The sequence below is a fragment of the Meles meles genome, chromosome 4 (genome assembly GCF_922984935.1).
Source record: "Meles meles chromosome 4, mMelMel3.1 paternal haplotype, whole genome shotgun sequence".
In the NCBI taxonomy this organism is placed as follows: domain Eukaryota; kingdom Metazoa; phylum Chordata; class Mammalia; order Carnivora; family Mustelidae; genus Meles; species Meles meles.
The window spans coordinates 40,210,029-40,227,197 of record NC_060069.1 but is presented as its reverse complement, the minus strand read 5'-3'; the positions used below and the strand labels follow the sequence as shown (position 1 = coordinate 40,227,197).

Sequence of the window (17,169 nt, the reverse complement as noted above, 5' to 3'; positions counted from 1 at the left end):
TATCTGACAGTTTAGAAAGACAAGTAGGAAAAGCACCTGAATTTGGAGACAACACTTTTAGATTTTCTTGGATAGAAATATCTAGTTCTCAGCAAGCAGTCATCATTGTAAAACACGTTAGAAAATACATTTAAAAAAAAGAAGTGAAATATAACAAATTAATCCGAATTCTACCCTCAGAGAAATTGCTGTGAATATTTTGGTTTATTTCTTTCTAGTTGTCTTTTTTCCCCCCTACTAGCATAAATGTATGTATGATGCCAATTATCCGAAAACCTACAGGAATCATCTAAACAGGCAATTCTGTCATTACTCGGTTTAATGGTATCAAGACCATGCTTATTCAAAAATGCTGGCTCATGAACTCGGGGCTGGCCCACAGGCCAACCCCAGCCTCATGCTACCAAGACACGTCAGCTCCCTGTGGCCACCTGTCTCTAGTGGCCCTGGGGCTGTGCATCTCTTCTACCTCCTTCTACCAGCCCTCCTTGCCAGGCAATCCTGAAGCTCTGGGTGCAAAGTGAGCAGCATCTTGGCATGAAGGGGTTGTGTAGGTGGGGGGAGGGGATAATTTCCCTAGTTTAATATCCATTAAGCAATTTCAATTAAACAAACAAACAACAGGGGCGCCTGGGTGGCTCAGTCAGTTAAGCGTCTGCCTCCAGCTCGGGTCATCATCCCAGGGTCCCGGGATCAAGCCCTGTGGCGGGCTTCCTGCTCATCGGGGAGTCTGCTTCTCCCTCTGTCCACCCCCTCACCCCAGCCCCGCTTGTGTTGTCTCTCAAATGAACAAATAAAATCTTAAACAAAAAAACAAATGAGGGGGAAAAAATGACGGGGAAAAGCTCCCTCGTACATTTTCTTTCCTTTGGGCACCACTATAGGTTTATATTTTCCTTTTGTACTCCTATAGAATATTAATACTGGCTTAATCTTCAAAAATCATCCTAAAGATTTCTACACTGCTGCTTTAGTTCAATCCATAATTCATATGGCTAAAAGAGCAATTTATGCTCTGAAATGGAAATCAGAAAACCAAGTGGTAAGAAAAGGTGCTGAAATACCTTTTTTTTATAATATGCTTACAAAAGCAGCCTCCCCACATCTCAATTTTTACATTTTAAAAGCCAGACATGCTATTCTATAGCATATAACAAAGACATATATTTCAGTGGTATTTCTCTGCAAAGCTGTTTCCTGTGCTTTACTTGGATTGACTATAATCTAAACACCCAGGAAGGCTGTGCCCCTAGAATCCTGTCTTCATTCCAATATTCCCTGAAATGACACACCAGAATTGTCAGCTTTTATATTAACCATACAGCTTCTGGATTTCAGATAATAATTTTAACCAGGCAAAAAGAAGCAGTAAAATAAAATAAAATAAAACAGCAGAGAAAAGACAGTAAAATAGAACAGCATACCATTTGTATTAAAAGTGAGCATTTTGACTTTAAGGTCAAATTTTAAGCAATAGCTAAAAAAAAAAGTATGGCTTGACAAAGTGCCCTACAAGAAGGACATTTTCTAAATCTCAAAGAGATTGTATTTTATGGGGGGGTTAGAGCAACATATATGTAGCAATACCCAACTTGTCCTTGCTCCCCTGAAACCCAGAAATTTACCAAACATTGCCAATGAGACCTTCTATTTCATCAGAGTTATAAAATTATTCCTTCTCCCTGGGTTCAGATGAAAAGGGTTATGGTTTACAGGCTGGTTTTTACTATTGTGCCCCACTCTGAGAAGTCAAATCCACTTTTCAGTTAAGTTCACTTGGCTCAAGCAACTACAACTGTTCTTTGAAATTACTGGCCTTTTCAGAAGGCAAAAAGATACACATCTCTACATTTTCCCACTACAAACCATTCACATCATTCACAGCTTAGGTGCTCTAATAAGCAGGAAATGGCTTGCTTAAATGTTTCATATGACTTTGCAGTAGCAAAGTCACCTGCTGTCCTTTATGAGCATGGTGTCATATGACATAATTGAACCAACAGGGTTCTGATTCAATGAAACTTTCTTATTCTTAACCATTATACTCTTTTCTTAAGATTTTATTTCTTTACTTGAGAGAGAGCGAGCGAGTGAGTGTGCAGGAGCGCAAGCAGAGGGAGTGGCAGGCAATGGGAGAAACAGGCTTCCCACTCAGCAGGGAGTCTGACATGGGACTCAATCCCAGGAGCCAGGATCATGACCTGAGCCAAAAGCAGATGCTTAACTGACTGAGCCACCCAGGTGCCCCAACTGTTATACCTTTTTAAAGAGAGCATGGTTTTCTAATATTCTTTTTTTTTTTTGGTCTTTCACTACAGAAAATACAAATCCATACTTTAAATCTGCCCCTCTCTCTACTTCTACTGGTTCTTTGTCATTTATTATATATAGTGCATCCAGAATAGTCTTTGCTAATTTTACAGTTTGGACAGGCACTGTGTCTTACTTGGTGAAGCAGACTCTGCACCAAATGGTGATGCTCTTTTGGGACTGAACTAATCAGGATTTGACTCATCCTCTTACCTTTTTCTTCCAGAAGTACTCTTACACTTTTTAACCTCATATTTCTCTTGAATGATGCCATGCTTTCAGTTTCTACCACCTTCAAGTACTTGTCTGGTCCCAGATACCACTCTCCAGAACCAACCTTCTACCTTCTTTGGGAATTAAACCAGAATTAGGATGATTTAACAAAACTGTCTCCATTTTCATTCAAAAGGAGCCGCATGACCTCATGATTTCATGGTGTAATGCCCTGCTTCCTTCATTCCCATTAACTACCCAACAGATCTGACTATAACATTGTGTAATTACTCCCTACATACAAAATTACTCCTTACTAGTCCACATCTGGTGAACCTGTTCTGGTAACCAAGAGTCAAAGCCTCACTCTTCAGCCAGGCCCCTGAATCTCTTGAGTCACCCTGCGGCCTCAAATTCATGGTCAGCTACTTAAAAGTGAAAGGCCTGAGGTGTAAAAACCTTTAGTGCATTTAGTCAAAACTTTCTAGAACAAAAAATAGCAAACAATACAAACTTGAGAACAAGTTGCAAACAAAACAGAGAACATTAGAATATATTTCAAAGCATATAAAGAAAATAACAGCATTCTCAAACTGATTTTGTATGTGAAGTTATTAGGATAGAGTATCACTGTACTGCCTGGAATAACTCAGAGATTCTCCAAGCAAACATTACTGGAAGCAACTCAGTTTTACAAACATGCTTGTATTAGGGAGCAAATAACAGTGTGTGTGTGTGTGTGTGTGTGTGTGTGTGTGTGTGTGTGTATTAGGGAGCAAATAACAGTGTGTGTGTGTGTGTGTGTGTGTGTGTTTTAAAGTGACCTTGAAAGCAACTCAGTTTTACAAACATGCTTGTATTAGGGAGCAAATAACAGTGTGTGTGTGTGTGTGTGTGTGTGTGTGTGTGTGTGTGAGTGTGTGTGTGTGTTTTAAAGTGACCTTGAAAAACCCAAGACAGAAAAACTCTAAGAAACTTCTGATACTGTTCCAAGTACTCCAAACAGAAAGAGAACAGGACATGGGGGATCCTGCGTCCCAAGAAGCCAGAGGCACTGGCATCGAAGCTGGTGTGATGTCTACCATCCATGATGGCAATGGCCGTAATCTGCAAGCAAATTACCAGTGGAGGCTTTCTTGCTAGGCAGGCCATTCTAATTGGGTCATTTTGGGGCTAGTCTGTACAGCCCTGAGAAATAATATCTTGAGAAAGAGTCACCCACAAAGTAGCACACTGTGGGGAAATAAATGCTAGTCCGGAAGTTTAGTACTTCTTTGAGAAGTGACCCATGAAACCACAGATCTTCATGATGATTAAAAAGCAGACCTTCTAATCATGTAACTGACAGAACTGAATCCTGACACATAACTAACTTCTGGGTGAGTTTTTCAAGTTCTAACATGACCGGATTATGGTGTTTGAATACTGGCTGTGATGGAAGGGAATTCCATTTATCCCAAGAAATGTTTACGGTACTAGGTTGTGGAGCTAAAAGTTATTTTCAGGAAATAATTTTGCAGAATTTTCAGATTTGTTGCCTGTCCTCAAACCTCAGTTACAAGATGTGAGGGCTTCTGCTGCAGGACTTTTGGGGCAGGATCATTGGGGCAGGGGTAGATCATTTCTATATGAAAGAGCCTCAACAAGGTTGTCATTGTTCTGGTAATCTTGGCCTTAGAGAGATGTGGGCATATTTGTGTGCATTTATTATGTACAGTCACACATAAACAGGTAAAAGCATTCCCTTAAAATAGAAGCCTAGATATTTAAATTCCTACTAGAAAGCAGCAAATTATCTAGAAGGAAACAAGACAAACATTTCGTGAGTGCCAGGGATGACCTGTCCTAGGCTCTTTCACACAAACCTTCTGATTACTCTCTAAAATGTCAAAATGTACTGGGATTTTTTTTTTCCTGAAAATCACCTTGTTGGATTAAAATTAATTATTAAAGTTTCATTCTTCACAATAATCATGGAGATAAGGCAAAAGCCTTTAACATGGACACAGATACATATATCTATATATACATATATATATCTATGTATAGATATATCTATGTATCTATACATAGACATATATATCTATATGTATATATATATATACACACACAAACACGTGATCGGAATCCAACCAAAAAGAGGGAAGCTTTTTTTCCCCCCAGCTAGATAGATCCTTGATTATATCAGTGAGATAAGAATTAGCAGAAATACTACCACGTGTTTGTTCTGCTACTTATGCCAGAGAAACAAAAACATCTGCTTGTTATCTGGTCACTAGGAATCTGTAAAATTGAGGGGGGAGGTGGTGAACACTGATTGATGCTTCACCCCAGACTCATCTCTGTTGAACAGACTGAAAGCTGCAGGTGGACCAGCAGAGGGACACAGACACTCTACTGGCCAAGCAAAATGATTAGGAGTACACTGGGCTCTTCCACACTCAGACAGTGGAGGGGTATTCTCTGCCTTAAATGGATTAATAAATATATGATGTACTTTAGAGACCACATGCAAGAGGTTTATTTATTGGGGAATAACATTATCTGGCATCTACTGCTTTTATATACTGGGAGGACAAAACTCCATTTCCAGCAGACAGAAAAAAACACACTCTAGCCAGACTGCAGGGACCACTTAGCAAAGCTGTGCCCATGAGCTGGAAAATTGTTTCTACCACCTGAAGGGGCAACGCTGCCACCCACACACTTTACCATGCAAAAATAGAGAGACACTGAGCCTCTTAATTTCAAATGTGACATACGGAAGTGGATTGAAGCTCATGTGTAATAACTGTTTATTCTACTTAGAGTTATTTGTTCTGTTTTAGAAAACACATTGGAAGCAAAGACCTTATTCCAACATCTCTTGATGGCATTTTCCCTGACAGGAACACATGTTTCCAGGAGGACTGTAACCGGTGGGCTGACTTCATTAATCTCTGTCCTTCATATGAAAAACTCAACTCAGACCAAGTTTAGGAAGGTTAGAACCTACAATACCTGCATTACTGATTGATGGAAATATACTAGTCTGTTGTTAGATTGTTAAGAAGTTAATACATCATTCAGATGCTTTATGCTGTTAGGTGAAAATGCTATGTCCAAAGTTGTTCAAAACCCAGGCCAGACTGTTTTATCAGCTTTGGAAAGTTTCAAAAATTTACTTTCCAGTCAAGGTAGTTATCATGGCTATTATTTCTATTATAAAACCTGTCGGAAAGTTTCCTATAAAGAATTAGGACTCTTAGATTGTCACATTTTAGAACGTTTCTTACATTTGAATCTTAGAAATTAGATTCTTTCAGGTACAAATTATCTGAATTTACTGGTATTTTGATGAGCAGTTAAGAGAACAGCAAAGAAGGAAAAAAGGTAGTAATGATGAATTAAGATGAGGAAATAAGACAGGATCTAAGCCTCATAGAAATTAATAAAACCTTTACATTCAAGAATCCCAAGTATAAGTTCTTATTTTAATATGCAAAAAAGAATACCAGAAATTATACTCAAATTTTCCGAAACAGTAAGACAGATTTGGGGCAGGAGAAGAAAGAATATCAGAGAAAACCAAACAACCATGCAAAACGGAGTCACTACAAACCCATGGACCCCAGCATGAGACAGGCCTGCCTTCAACCTGCCCGGCAACTTTTCCAGCTGTTCCCATAGCATCTCCTTCCACTCCTCAAAGGTAATTTTTTTTTTAAAGATTTTTAAAATTTATTTATTAGAGAGAGAGAGAGAGAGCAAGCACAGGCAGACAGAGTTGCAGGCAGAGGCAGAGGGCGAAGCAGGCTCCCTGCCGAGCAAGGAGCCCGATGTGGGACTCGATCCCAGGACGCTGGGATCATGACCTGAGCCGAAGGCAGCCGCTTAACCAACTGAGCCACCCAGGCGTCCCCCTCAAAGATAATTTTAATGCTCCATTCTCTCTGTAAGCCCTTTCTCCACTATCTTCCCACCAGCTAACAGATTAGCTTGTAAGCAGAAGTTGGTGCCATCAAAGAGCTCCTTCAATGATCTTCCCGGGAAATGTATCTGCTTCTCTGCCCACGCATGCTGCTTCCTCTCCTAACTCCTTTTGTCCAAGGCTAACTCCTCTAGCTGAGTTCAGGACCCCATCCTTCTCTCTCTTGCCCCTTTTCTTCAAAGGTGTACTCTTGGTTTCTCACTTCAACTTTCTTTTACTCTTTCCCCATGCTAACCAATTCACTAGCCACTAGCCACATGTAGCTGTTTAAACTTAAATTAATTAAAATGAAATTTAAAAAATCCAATTCCTTATTTGCACTAGTTTCATGTGGCTAGCAGAACTGTATTGGACAGTACAGATAAAGAGCATTGCCATCATCACTAAAAGTTTCACTGGACAGAGCTGTTCTATACATTCTACACACTCCTTAGGTGACCTCGCTCATCTTTAAGGCTTTACACTACAAATATACCCTAGACATTAATTTATATCTTATGTTAAGACAGTAGATTCTAAGTACCTTTTAAAAAGCAACAGCCCAGTGGTTCTGAAGGAAACTGCATATTAGCATCACCTGAGGGGCTTTTAAAAATACAAATGCAGGACCCAGTCCAGGTTAATGAAACCAGAACCTCTAGGGAGCGAGGGCGTACTAGACCAGGCTAGGAACTCATTCAAGAAAAACAACTGAGGATCTTTTTTTTTTTTTTTAACTGGCACGTGAAAGCGCAAGGTAATTTGCTTTGGTGAGAAATCTCCATATAAATTCCCTATACATCAGCACCACAAACCTCTCTCATAACACATTTAGCTAGGAGATAAAAAGTCAAATTTCTTACCTGTGTGATAAAATGTGAGAAAAAATAAAAGTACTCCCATGAACATATTACTTAAGAAAGTGACAACTCCACAAGTAATTCCTTCTGGAACTGGGTAGACAGTTTCCACAAAAAGCTCAAAAAATATAGGTATACTGCTATTCAGGAACACTCCCAGGAGAATGCAGGAGGCATACAATGTCACTAAAATAAAAACACAAACATTTTAGTTTCATGGCAGCAGCAGGGAGTCCTAGCGAGAGATCTTCTGGGTATTCTCTTCCATAAGTAGCAACTCTGGAATTTCACATATTTTCAATGGTAGCTGATAAAGTTTGACAAAGTATCATCTGTCAGCTCTTTGCTCAGGTTTTGTGGAGTAGATAGGAGAAAGTTTTGTTGCTGGATGATAACCAGTTTATTTGCTTTGTCTTTTTGGTATGGATCATTCCAAAGCAGGGAAAAAAATTTACCACTATGATAATAATTAAAAGGATTCTTCTCCCTTAGTCACACTCCTGGCTGATAGATGTTTAGATAAAATATAGCAACTTAATTTGAAATCTAAACTCATTCTACAATTTTAAAGAGAACTTAAAATCTAAGAGTAAGTGTAAGAAACATTACGTGCTACTGAAAATTACATACTTAAAAGGACTGGTTAGGAATCTCCCTCAAGTAAAAAATAAAAATATCCAGTATGTAATTCCTGGAGACACATTTAAAATAGAGTGAATCTTCAATTTTGGAACAAGTTTTATGTCAATAGTTTTTAAAAAAATACATTAAGTTTCTTGGAACACAAAAAAATTTCACCCAGAGATGTAATCAATAGTGGTTAGGATCCCAGGTTAGCAATAAAAAGCCCATTAACTGGATTCCATAGTGAAATCTTCGAAAAAGGACATTATTCTTATTCTTAGAAGAATGTCTAGGGAAATGTACCCCACTCCAGATAGCTATGTGGCAGCTACTGTCTGCATACAAACCTTCATTACCTTAAATTTAAGGTGAAAAAAAAAAAAAAACCAATGAGGGAAAAAAATGATATCCTACAGAAAGTTAAAACACATCCCTTATAGACTAATATGTATATCATACCCACAGATATAATAATGAGTAGAATTTATTCTAAGCCTAAGGTTACTGAGAAAATGTTTATTTTTTGTTTTTAAAAATTCTGAAGAACTAATCGGCTTTATTAAATGATTCATGAACTGGGCAGCATCTATGCTAGCAAGTAGAGGGAAATTCCCAGGAAAATACTTATTTTTTATTTTTTCTCAGAAAAATATTTTAAATAAAAATATTTGCTAAGGAAAAAAGTTTCTCTATAGTAACCTCAACTCCCATTTCTTCTTCCAAATATACTAGTCTTCCAGGATTATAAAATATTTAATAATTCTATAACACAAATGGTGGTGATCATATTTTTTCTTTGACTAGAAGGTACACATGAAGAGGGAGAACAAAAGGATGACAGAGAATAAAAACCACACAGCGGGCTAAAGCAGTGACCCAACTATTCACAGAATTAAATGGGAAGCATCTGATAGTTAAAGTAAGTACCACTTACAATATGTAGTAATGTTCAAGATTCTTAAAAACAAAATCCCTCATGCTCACTATGTACCTGCCAGACACAAATCACATAAATCAGTCAACACACTGCCCTTTACACGTGGCTCATTAGTGACACATGAGGAAATGCAGGGATGGACTGTCACTGGCAGCTTTTATAGCACACTCTACCTACAAAACACTTGATAATAATTTATCAGTCCGTCAGTGGTAATTAGAGCAGAGATGGCTACTGACCCAAACACGGATGGATCTAGGAGTTTGAAATATGAAAATATTGAAAAAAATAACAGCAAAAATCAAACTCTTAAGAACCAGGACATGCTACTTCTAAGGATTCACAACCCACTAACAGAATGAATGAGCTGTTTGGTTTTTTTTTGCAACTTTTTCTTTTATTCAGCTTTATTATGCAGACTTAGAAATTGCTGTGATTTTTTATTCCAATTTGGGATCCCGATTAGGATAAGAACAGTGCGAATTATGCCTTACAACCATTGCATTAGTACTACATCATTGTGATATGGCTTCCAATTGATTGTATATAGAGAAAAAAAATATCATTGGAATTAAGGCAGTAACCACATGTGCAAACCAAGCACAATACCCTGACACAGTCCTTAGTAGAAAGCTCTTTTGGTGAGGTGATGGTTGATACTGCTGCATGCAGGTCAATCACTGAAGGATATACTTCATTTATTAAAAAAAAAAAAAATCCCTCCTATTGGCCCACAATGGCCAGAAGAAGCTTTTGGTAATCTCCACTTGTGTCACTCGCAATCATTGTGCCTAGGGTCTTCTGATACATCTGACTGAAGGTCTGTTTTATTTGTACAAGATCAATCTCACTTCGAGTGACCACAATCCTGACCAGGGTGGAGACGTCTGTGCCGGCACCTTTCATAGAATAGTAGAGCCTCTCAGCAAAGAAGGCAGGGCGGTTCAGGGCACACTTTAAGATGGTCTTTAAACCACTTTCAACATTTCCAGAAAATTCATGGGCAACACTACTTAGCAAATCTCGATTAGCCACCCTGGAATAAGCCTCCACAGTAGCTTTCAGTTGAGGAAAGCTTCTTGTGGCAAGAATCATGTTAAAGCAGGATTCATCTGTCCCTAGTCTTCCCTCACCAGCTTGATAGAGACGCTGAGCATCTTCCTGAGCCAACTGGTGGTTAACATTCTGGTTCTCATCACGATTTCCCTGGCAGCACATGGACACCAGTAAACGTTCAAAATGCCCGGAGGTATCTGACCTAATATCCTTTTCAAGGTCTCGTCCGAATTCTGACTGATAGCATCTGACAATTTCTCAGATTTCCTGATCTGTTCTCGTGCACAAAATTTCAATCAATACACGTTCCTGAGTTCCTGCTCCCTTCGCTGCATTCCGTAAACTCCAGGCATCGTAATATGTAGGTGGCATGAACAGGGCAAGGATCAGTTCTTCCATATTTCCACTTAACTCTGATTTAAGGTCTTTGATTATATCCTTGCCATACATGGTCTTAAAAGCTGCTTTAATTTTTTGCCTCTGATCGTTGGAATGGTTGGCCACAACGTCCAAAATTGCCTGCTCGTCTGTCCCAAAACCTTTCATTGCTTTACGAAGAATTTCTGCATCTCTCATGGCATCAAAGTTGGCAGCTGGTCGGACTGTTCCTTGAGTTCCCTGAGTCATCGCAGCAGGCTGACTTGGGTAAGGAACTTGTCCTCCAGGATACTGAGAAGGCATCTGTCCTCCAGGAAAGCTACCAGGTAGTGGGACCTGTGCTGGGCCACCACCATAAGACTGTGAGGGCAGCTGTGGATAGCCAGAAAAGCCTGCTCCACCTGGTGGGGCGCCAAACCCTTGACCTGGAGGAACTCCTGGATAGGATGGAGCTCCCCCTGGTGGTGGGGCACCAGGATAACCTCCGGGGGCTGGATAACCTCCAGGGACAGGGAAGCCTCCAGCTCTAGGGTAGCCACTACTTGGGGCTGGGGGTAGGCACCTCCTCCCACTGGAGGAAAGCCACTAGGATAAGGATACTGACCCGGAGGGGGAAAAGATGACTCCTGACCTGCAGAAGGATATCCAGGGAAAGGTGGGTAGCCTGTTGGGGGATAGCCTGGGTATGACATTCTGACCCGAGGGAGCAGCGTCACAACCCAACCCTGGTCGCTGGCAAGATGGAGCCCTGAATGAGCTGTTTTTCGGGAACGCATCTGGAAAGAATCCTTTTGACATTTTTCTTTCTCAAAGAGATGAACCCTCACATGTAATTTGTAAGCAGGCAAGTTAAAATAACTGAAAAATTACCATAATCTGTATGGTATATTTGCATGTGGTAAAAGAAGGAAAGAATGATACTATAATGATGAGGACATACAGAAAGAGGACTATCAGTATGAGGTCTTGAAAGGAGAGGTTGGTTTTACTGTTTTTTAATCAAGCATGGTACTGAGAGAGAGAGAGAGTGAGCGAGCAAGAGAGAGACAGGATGTCTCAGAAAAGTAGAGCCTGGTGAGACAGGCGGCCCTATCTGAAAACTCCTTAACACCACTCCACTCCCTTGGCTTCACTGCATGCTCATTAAAAATCTTCTGATTTTGGTTTCCTAGGTATCTGAATTCAGAGAAGGGAAGAGAAAATCTTTATCATGGGAAAGACAAAATTTCTGTTGTAGATTAAACATTGTTGATGGAACTGTAAAGAGCTGATCTTCTGACAGATCATTTGAAAATGCCTATCAAAATAAATAATGCACTTACTCTTTGACCCAGGAATTCCACTTCCAGGTATTTACGCTATAGCTATTAAGGTACAAGAATACAGAGAAGACTCACTGCAATATTGTTTGTAGTATGAAACGATAAAAAACAAGCTAAATGTCCACCAACAGGGGGGTTGGTCATTTGAAAATTTATCAAACACCCAAAGGTGTATTATTGCAACCATTCAAATTGGTTGTAACTCTGTTCATAGTGCTATTAATGACATCTAAGGTATGTAAGTGAAAAAGGTGTGGAACAGTGTGTTATTTCTTTAAAAAGGACAGACACATGGACACACACACACGCACGTTTGAAATTTATAGAATTCTCTGGGAAAATACCCAAGAAACGGACATTCAGGGTTACACATAAAGAGAAAAACTGGAAGCCATAGGAGGGTGGACATTTTTTATCGTATACTTTTTTACTACTAATTGAATTTGGATTATTTACTTTGTGCACATCTTACCTATCTAACAACAAAGAGAATTTGATTGTAAGCTAATGATATAGTGGCTGATCCAACTCCCCTCATGCAAGTTTCTTAGCTCACAGATTCAGAAATGGTTATCACTGGGTGGACTGACCCACAGACTTCCCCCCAACCCCTGGGTGCCACGTAATCCAGCCCCTGCGCAGAATCCTTGACACAAACATTCCCACTTCATTTTGTATTACACATAGGACAAATGGGCTGAGATGGAAGATAACTGCACAGGCTAGTAGACAAAAAGCAAATATTTTCATTCAATTCATTCAATTCTCTCACTCTCGGGGTTTGCTTTTTGTATTATATAGAAATCATGACTAAGACGGTTTTTTACACTGGACGGATGTACTGAAATAACCTGTTATTCCATAAAAAATCAAAATCATTTATACAGGAAAGGGTTAAATTAGGATCATAATCAGAATGGGGAAAAGCAGCTGTGTTAGGACTGATTTCATAGGCTCTGCGGTGCTCTGGGACATGCATACATAAAGCAGAGGCCGATTTGAATTTCACTTCCATTTGAGTTTTCAGTTTAGAGGGTGATATAGTATCTTTATACACTGGTTTGGCAGATCCAGTGGGTGAATGTCATCTATTACAAGTCAGGCAGACAAGATAATTTCCTGCTCATCAGAGAGGGTTCAAACTACATGACTGTTAAATATTTCCTTGACTTTCTATAGTGCTGATACTAAAATTATAATAAACTGCCTTTCAATTAAAAAGTCAAGGTAATTTAGCAGAACAAACATAATGCTGATGCAGGGTTTTTTTTTCAGAGAAGTTAATAAAATTTCATAGGCCCACAATTCAAACTGCAAAAAATAAAGTCTTGCGTAGTACAAAATGCAGTTACAATGGATATATTTCAAGAACATGAATTGGGTCATAACCTTGAAAGTACTACTTCCCCATTCTTGCTCCCAATGACGAATTAAATTAGTAAACTTTGGGGAAATAAACTATGTATAAAATACATTTTTATTAACCCAAACACTTGAACCTTAGGTGTTACAAAACAAATGACGAAATTTCAAATTAAGAACTATTTCATTCAGGGGCACCTGGGTGGCTAAGTCGGTGAAGTATCTGCCTTTGGCTCACTCAGGTCATGATCTCTGGGTCCTAGCATCAAGCCCTGCGATGGTCTCCTTGCTCCCGAGGGAGTCTGCTTCTCCCTCTGCCCCTCTTCCTGCTCATGTTCGCACTCTCTCTCTTTCAAATAAATAAATAAATAAGATCTTAAAAAAAAAGAAAACTATTTCATTCAACATTTAATGAGATTCTCAATATATCATTAATAACAAAACAACTTCAAACTTGTATTTATATAATTTTTAAAACACTTAAAAAACTGCTTTCAAATGTATTTTCATATTTGATCATCCTACTGACTCTTTGAAGCAGGTAAGGCATTTTATAGATGAAGTGACTAAAGTTCTGAAAGTCAAAATGACTTATTTAGAAACAATGTAAATTAGCATTGCTAAAAACAATATATTGGGGCACCTGGGTGGCTCAGTGGGTTAAGCCTCTGTCTTCAGCTCAGGTCATGATCTCAGGGTCACGGGATCGAGCCCCGTATCGGGCTCTCTGCTCAGCAGGGAGCCTGCTTCCTCCTCTCTCTCTGCCTGCCTCTCTGCCTACTTGTGATCTCTGTCTGTCAAATAAATAAATAAAATCTTTAAAATAAAAATAAAATAAAAATAAAAACAATATTTTTAAAGCTTACAGAATCTAGTGGGTTTTCAGCCACCATGTCAGATTGAAAAAAACAAAAACAAGACTTGATATTTCTTTTATTCACTGGTATTGACACAAAAGGCATACTTCCCAAATCTGTCTTGAGCACAAAAGCTGGAAGTCATTGCACATTAAGACAGATAACAAAATAAAAAATAGAGCACCAAAAAGTTACAAACAAGATGATGAGCTTTAGTCACGATAAATGTAGAGTGGGTTCAAAAACTAGTGTTTAGGTATGTAATAGGGAAAACATAAGCCTGTCTTCAAAACCATTTATCAGGCACCTACTACATGTAAGCTGCTATGTTGGGACCATAAATAGGACATATCACTCCTCATCAGTTTATCTCTATGGATAAACTTTGTATGCTCTTGCATATCTAAAAGCTCTTGCTCATCTAAAAGAACATGATCCACATCTATGGCTTAGCAGCCATCTACCTGCACAGTGCTAAGAAGATAATTATACTTCATTCTTTTTTTTTAAAAAGCTATGTCTAATCATGAGCAATAATAGCCTCCAGTATCAGGTACTGAGTACAGCAGGAAAAGTATGCTAAATTCTAATAGAAAAAGGTTTTCAGGAAAACCCCAACAAGCTATAGTGGGTTTAGAAGAGGCTGACTTGGGGCACCTGGGTGGCTCAGTTGGTTAAGCATCTGCCTTCAGCTCAGGTCATGATCCTGAGATCTCGGAATCAAGTCCTACATCTGGCTCCTTGCTCAGCGGTGAGCCCACTTCTCCCTCTCCCTCTCCTGCCTGCCATTCCCGGTGCTTGTGTGCATGCTTTCTCTCTCTCTACCCCTGTGACCAATAAAGAAATAAAATCTTAAAAAAAAAAATAGAAGAGGCTGACTGTGCTGGGAATCCATGTCTGATGAGGACAGCTTGTGAGAACCGATGGATGCTGATATTAAGGCAAAGGACAGATATGACAGGGCTAATACTTTGAGAATGTCAGTGGAAGAGGGAGGGAGCTGATTTGCCCTGTAAGCTGTGTTGCTCCAAATCCATTATCTCAATAGGAGGAAGAATTTCCCAGGACCCAGAGCCAACAAACAATGGGACAGGGAATAGCTTCCTCTCTGAGGCAGTATTCCAGATGCAGTCAGATGGACATCCATCTGGATTGTAATGGAAGAGATTCATTTATGGAAGAGATAAGTATCAGATGATAACTAAGGTTCATTCAAGTAGATCAATAACAAATACATTTAGGTAGAGAACTTAACTAGGATATTTTAAGATTTTATTTTTATTTATTTGCCAGAGAGAGAGAGCATAAATAGGTAGAGCAGCACGCAGAGGCAGAGGGGGAAGCAGGCTCCCCGCTGAGCAGAGAGCCAGATGTGGGACTCAATCCCAGGACCCTGAGACCATGATCTGAGTTGAACGCACACATTTAACCAAGTGAGCCACCCAGGTGCCCTTACAGAGAATTTATTTACAGTTTTATTAAGAAGTATGACAAGTTAGAAATAAGGATTATAAAATAGTACAATAAATGTTTACCATGAAAAGTTTTAAGGATTAGAATCGAGTTGGTTTATAATATTAATATACTTTATTGGATAAATTTTATTATTATGCATGCTGACTGAATTTTATTTTATGATAAAGTGAGGAAAGATAACTGGGAATTATTAGATTAGATCTTTATTAAAAATATTTCTGTAATCTAAATTAAACTTGATATTGCAAATGAAAATGCTCCTTCAGGAAATAGACACATGTAAAAAGAGAAACTGTAAACATTCACAGTGTTTGCTAACGGCACAGTTTTTTCCATCAGTTCTGGGTGTGCTGAATATATGGGATACAATTCTATGTTTTTGAGCCGTGCTTCTCTTCTCAGCCTCAAGTTTTCTCCTTAAAAATGATTGCTGTGGCTTCATGATCTGCTGCTGATTAAAATATGCTACTGCATATTTCCTGGACTCATGAAATATGAGCTCCAAAGGAGGATAGGGTGTATTTTGCTGCAATAATCATTAATGGTGCTGATTTTCTTTCTGTATGTTATTATTTTGCGGATATCCTTTGTTTAGCTGCTTTGTTGGCTCAGTTTAGTCCTATAAAGGCTGGCAGTTATGTTCAGAATCTCTTCCAGCTAGAAGGCCAAGCAGTTTTATCTCACAGAAATGAAGCATGACTAATAATCCTTTGAAATGTTGGGCACAGAGTTGAGATGGGTTGTGCTATCAGATATCACAGGTATAGGTTTATCAGTGACTTTTAAGTTCCCAAAGAATTACTTATGGTTCTGTATAAGGCGATGCACAGTTGTATCATGGAACACTGACTGATCACCTGGTCAAGCCCTCCACCTTCCAGAAACGGTCTGCTTAGAGACTTGTTCCTCTTCTTGAAAATCTCCGTGGATAAACTTTATATGCTCTTACTCAATAGGCCCTATTAACATTTCAGGATTCTTGCATTTAAGATTTTTCACAATTCCATTCCCTTCTTTTAATCCACATTCTATTTTTCCCTTCTTGATCCAACAGTCACGAACATAAGTAACAGTCACGTCCATTCATAAAGGTGGGAAGAATAATGAAGTCACTTAGCTTTCTTTCCTTAAAATCCCTTATGTCCTTAAAAGTGTGCATATCTTTGGGATGCCTGGGTGGCTCAGTCAGTTAAGCATCTGACTCTTGATCTCAGCTCAGGTCTTGATCTCAGGGTTGTGAGTTCAAGCCCCACGTTTGGCTCCATGCTGGGCGTGGAGCCCACTTTAAAAAAAAAAAAGTGTGCTTATCTTTAATCATGCTCATCACCTCCTTCTGAATTTTCTCATTCCTATTAAGAGGATCACTCTCTAGTTTATATATGTCACATGTCTTTCAATACAACCGAGTATGTTTTCTTTCTTCAAATGCCTCTTGAAGTCAGCTTGTAGTCACCTATCACTCTCATGGGGCTCATGTCTAGCTTATCTGCCCTCCTTACTCCCCACTCACTATCTGTTTCTGACCTCGCCGCTGTGGTCTTCCAGTAACTTGAATTAGATGAAGAACCTCCCAAGGCAACTTCCGCTAAAACCCAAATTATATTGTTTCAGCAAACTCACACCAAAGTGCTAACATTTTTCAAAATGCCATTTTCAAAGCGTTTATCTGTTCAGTGAAAAATGACTATGTGAGTTACAGGACTAGATACCTACTTTTCAGATAAGGTGAAAAATGTCTTTTCATAATTTTGTATATAGAATAAGCTTCAAGATTTTGAAACTGTCATGAGTTAATTTATCTGCCGTACTGAAGACACTTGAATTA

The 17,169-nt window shown here is 39.1% G+C and overlaps 2 protein-coding genes across 2 annotated transcripts in view; both read right to left on the bottom strand.

Annotated features, from left to right (window-relative positions):
- Positions 1-17,169, bottom strand: part of SLC49A4 (solute carrier family 49 member 4) — an 81,778-nt gene that overhangs the window by 11,856 nt on the left and 52,753 nt on the right. The window contains exon 8 of the mRNA XM_046001621.1: positions 7,336-7,518. Coding sequence (XP_045857577.1) covers positions 7,336-7,518 — 183 coding nt within the window. The remainder of the gene's footprint in view (positions 1-7,335; positions 7,519-17,169) is intronic.
- LOC123939778 (annexin A7-like) lies at positions 9,335-11,118 on the bottom strand. The gene is given in 2 exon segments (XM_046001619.1): positions 9,335-10,875; positions 10,878-11,118. Coding segments are annotated over 2 exon segments (1,485 nt in total). The 5' UTR covers positions 11,104-11,118; the 3' UTR covers positions 9,335-9,616.